Source organism: Aspergillus alliaceus (assembly GCF_009176365.1).
Source record: "Aspergillus alliaceus strain CBS 536.65 unplaced genomic scaffold BDW43scaffold_155, whole genome shotgun sequence".
In the NCBI taxonomy this organism is placed as follows: Eukaryota; Fungi; Ascomycota; class Eurotiomycetes; order Eurotiales; family Aspergillaceae; genus Aspergillus; species Aspergillus alliaceus.
The window spans coordinates 1-2,258 of NW_022474838.1; the positions used below are offsets into that span (position 1 = coordinate 1).

General features: G+C 47.6%; 1 protein-coding gene across 1 annotated transcript; it reads right to left on the reverse strand.

The window, feature by feature from the left end:
* Positions 1-239: 239 nt before the first annotated feature.
* BDW43DRAFT_317452 (uncharacterized protein) lies at positions 240-1,402 on the reverse strand (the record flags this gene model as incomplete). The annotated part of the gene is made up of 3 exons (XM_032048541.1): positions 240-490; positions 539-1,056; positions 1,104-1,402. 3 exons carry the CDS (start codon positions 1,400-1,402, stop codon positions 240-242), a joined length of 1,068 nt encoding a protein of 355 aa, XP_031893646.1.
* Positions 1,403-2,258: the final 856 nt, after the last annotated feature.

Consider the following 2,258-nt stretch of genomic DNA (forward strand, 5'->3'; position numbering starts at 1 on the left):
CCTACTGGGTGAACTGAATAATCTGTTCGCCAGTTGTCACTAAAACTTCAAAAAAATAGGTAATGAAATACAGGACCTTCTTCTCTATATGTGGGGAGCTTTAAAGAAGCCTTCTAGGCGTTACCATAGAACGTAAAACCAACAATATGCTATACAGTACCTTAAACAATTTCCTCCTGGCCGTAGACCTTAGTGTTGGAGGTCCTTGAACGACGTACTGGCCGCGCTGCAGTCAGGAATCAGAGATCATCGTTGTCTTGGAGTTGAGAAGGCCAGTCAGGCGAGGATGCACGGTCACTCTTAGGAGTAAAGACATTGGTATTCTTCTTGTTCTTCTTCCTCTTATGCTTACCATCAGATAGGGGATTTTCAGCAGGTCGCTTGCCTATCGCGATAGAAGATGGACCTGTAGATGATACAGGGGTGGAGGATATGGATGTGGAAGCTGCAGTTCCTGAGCTTGTGGGAGCTGAAGATGGTGCCAAAGTGTCTAAGTCAATATTAGCATAGAGTTATAGTATAGCCTTAAATACCATACCTATAATAGGAATATCCGCTGAATCACTTGCTTGAGAAGATACAGGGGTAGAAAGATTAAGCTGGACGCGCCGGGAAGGGGAGTTCTGTAAACCACTTCCCCCCATCACACGGAGACGTCGACGGCCGTTTGGGGTAGATGGGGCAGTAGCAGCTGGGGCAGTATCCCGGGATGACGGAAGATATGAAATATTTAGAAGACTTCCACAGATAATATGGCGATCCTCCCAGGGATAAAAGCCTATAAAACGACACGATACCTGGATAAAGCGCCCAACAGTAGGAAGGCGAGTGCGAGCCCAGCGCGGAGTTCCGGGAATAGCACAGGCAATATGGAAGGTATTATAGATTGATGTCCCATTTTCACGGCCCGCATAGGACATTACCTTCAGAATAAACATACGCTGGCCAGCAGAGTCAGTGTGATGGCCCACTACCATACCCACTACTGACAGGCGCGGATTGTAGGCAGGAGGCAGAGTATCTAGGTATGTATCTGACTCAACGCTTCCCGGGAATCTAATAATGATCAGTAAGTAGCTCTAAGTTGTAGATATAACACTTACGGTGCCATTATATCAGCACGGACTTGCAAGGTAGGAAACCCAGCAGCATTTTCTTGAGCGCTAAGTTGGCCGTCGACTATAACCACTTGCTGGGGGACATAGGGTAACCCGAACTCATTATAGTAGGTCACCGTGTATGACATCTCCTCCGGGATCACCAAGTCCCCGAGGAATGTATACTCCGGGCCATCAGAGAACATAGTAAATTGTAAAAGAGAAACAGCCTGTGTCACAGCCGGGGCCTTGTCAATAGACATAATCGCGGCAAAGTCGCAGTGGGTAGCATTGGTATCTGACATAATGACTTAAAGAACAGAAGGAGAAATATAGTCTGTTAGAGGAATAAGTCGCGAGTTAAGGGCTATTTAAGTGGGAGATTCTAGGCTAAGAAAGCGAGACATGCGGACCATGCAAGAGACGCGGGATTGCTAGAAACGCGGTGGAGTCAACAATGCAAAGCCCGACACGGCACAGATATCTTCCTAAAAGGGTAGATACCGAGCTGAAAGGGACCCACCAGACCCTATCAGATAGCTATAAAAATGGCGGTGAGGGTAATAGAGCACAATAACGGAAGCGAATATAGCAAATCCTGCAAAGTCTGCAAATCCTGTAAATCCCGCAAATGGTGCAATCAAAGAAATAGTACACTATAAGGCCCACAGCGGCCGAGACATGGAGGCAAGTCAGGCAAGTCAGGCAAGTCAGGCGAAGAGTCAGTCAGAGACTGATTCCAGGGGGTCCCTCAACACCTTAGGAAGGACTACCGGGGGAGAAATCCTTCAGCACCTCAGGATAGACAATATTATCTACCTGCTTATTAGGATTATCCGGGGACACCAAAATAGAGACATTCTTAGCATTGGTTGTCCGTGACAGAGCCACATACAGCTGACCATGACTAAAAGGCTGAACACGGAGATCAACGCCTACATGGGATAATGATTGACCCTGGGCTTTGTTGATAGTCATGGCATACGCCAGCCTAACAGGAAATTGACGCCGAATAAGAGTAAAGGGAAGCCCGTTCCGATCTGCGGTAAGCTTGCAGCGATAGATAAGGCGGTAAGGATTGCTGAGCCCAAGAGTATCAAGGCGGACCTCCAGACAGTGTGACGTAAAACGGCTCACTGTACAACGGGTACCATTGCAGAG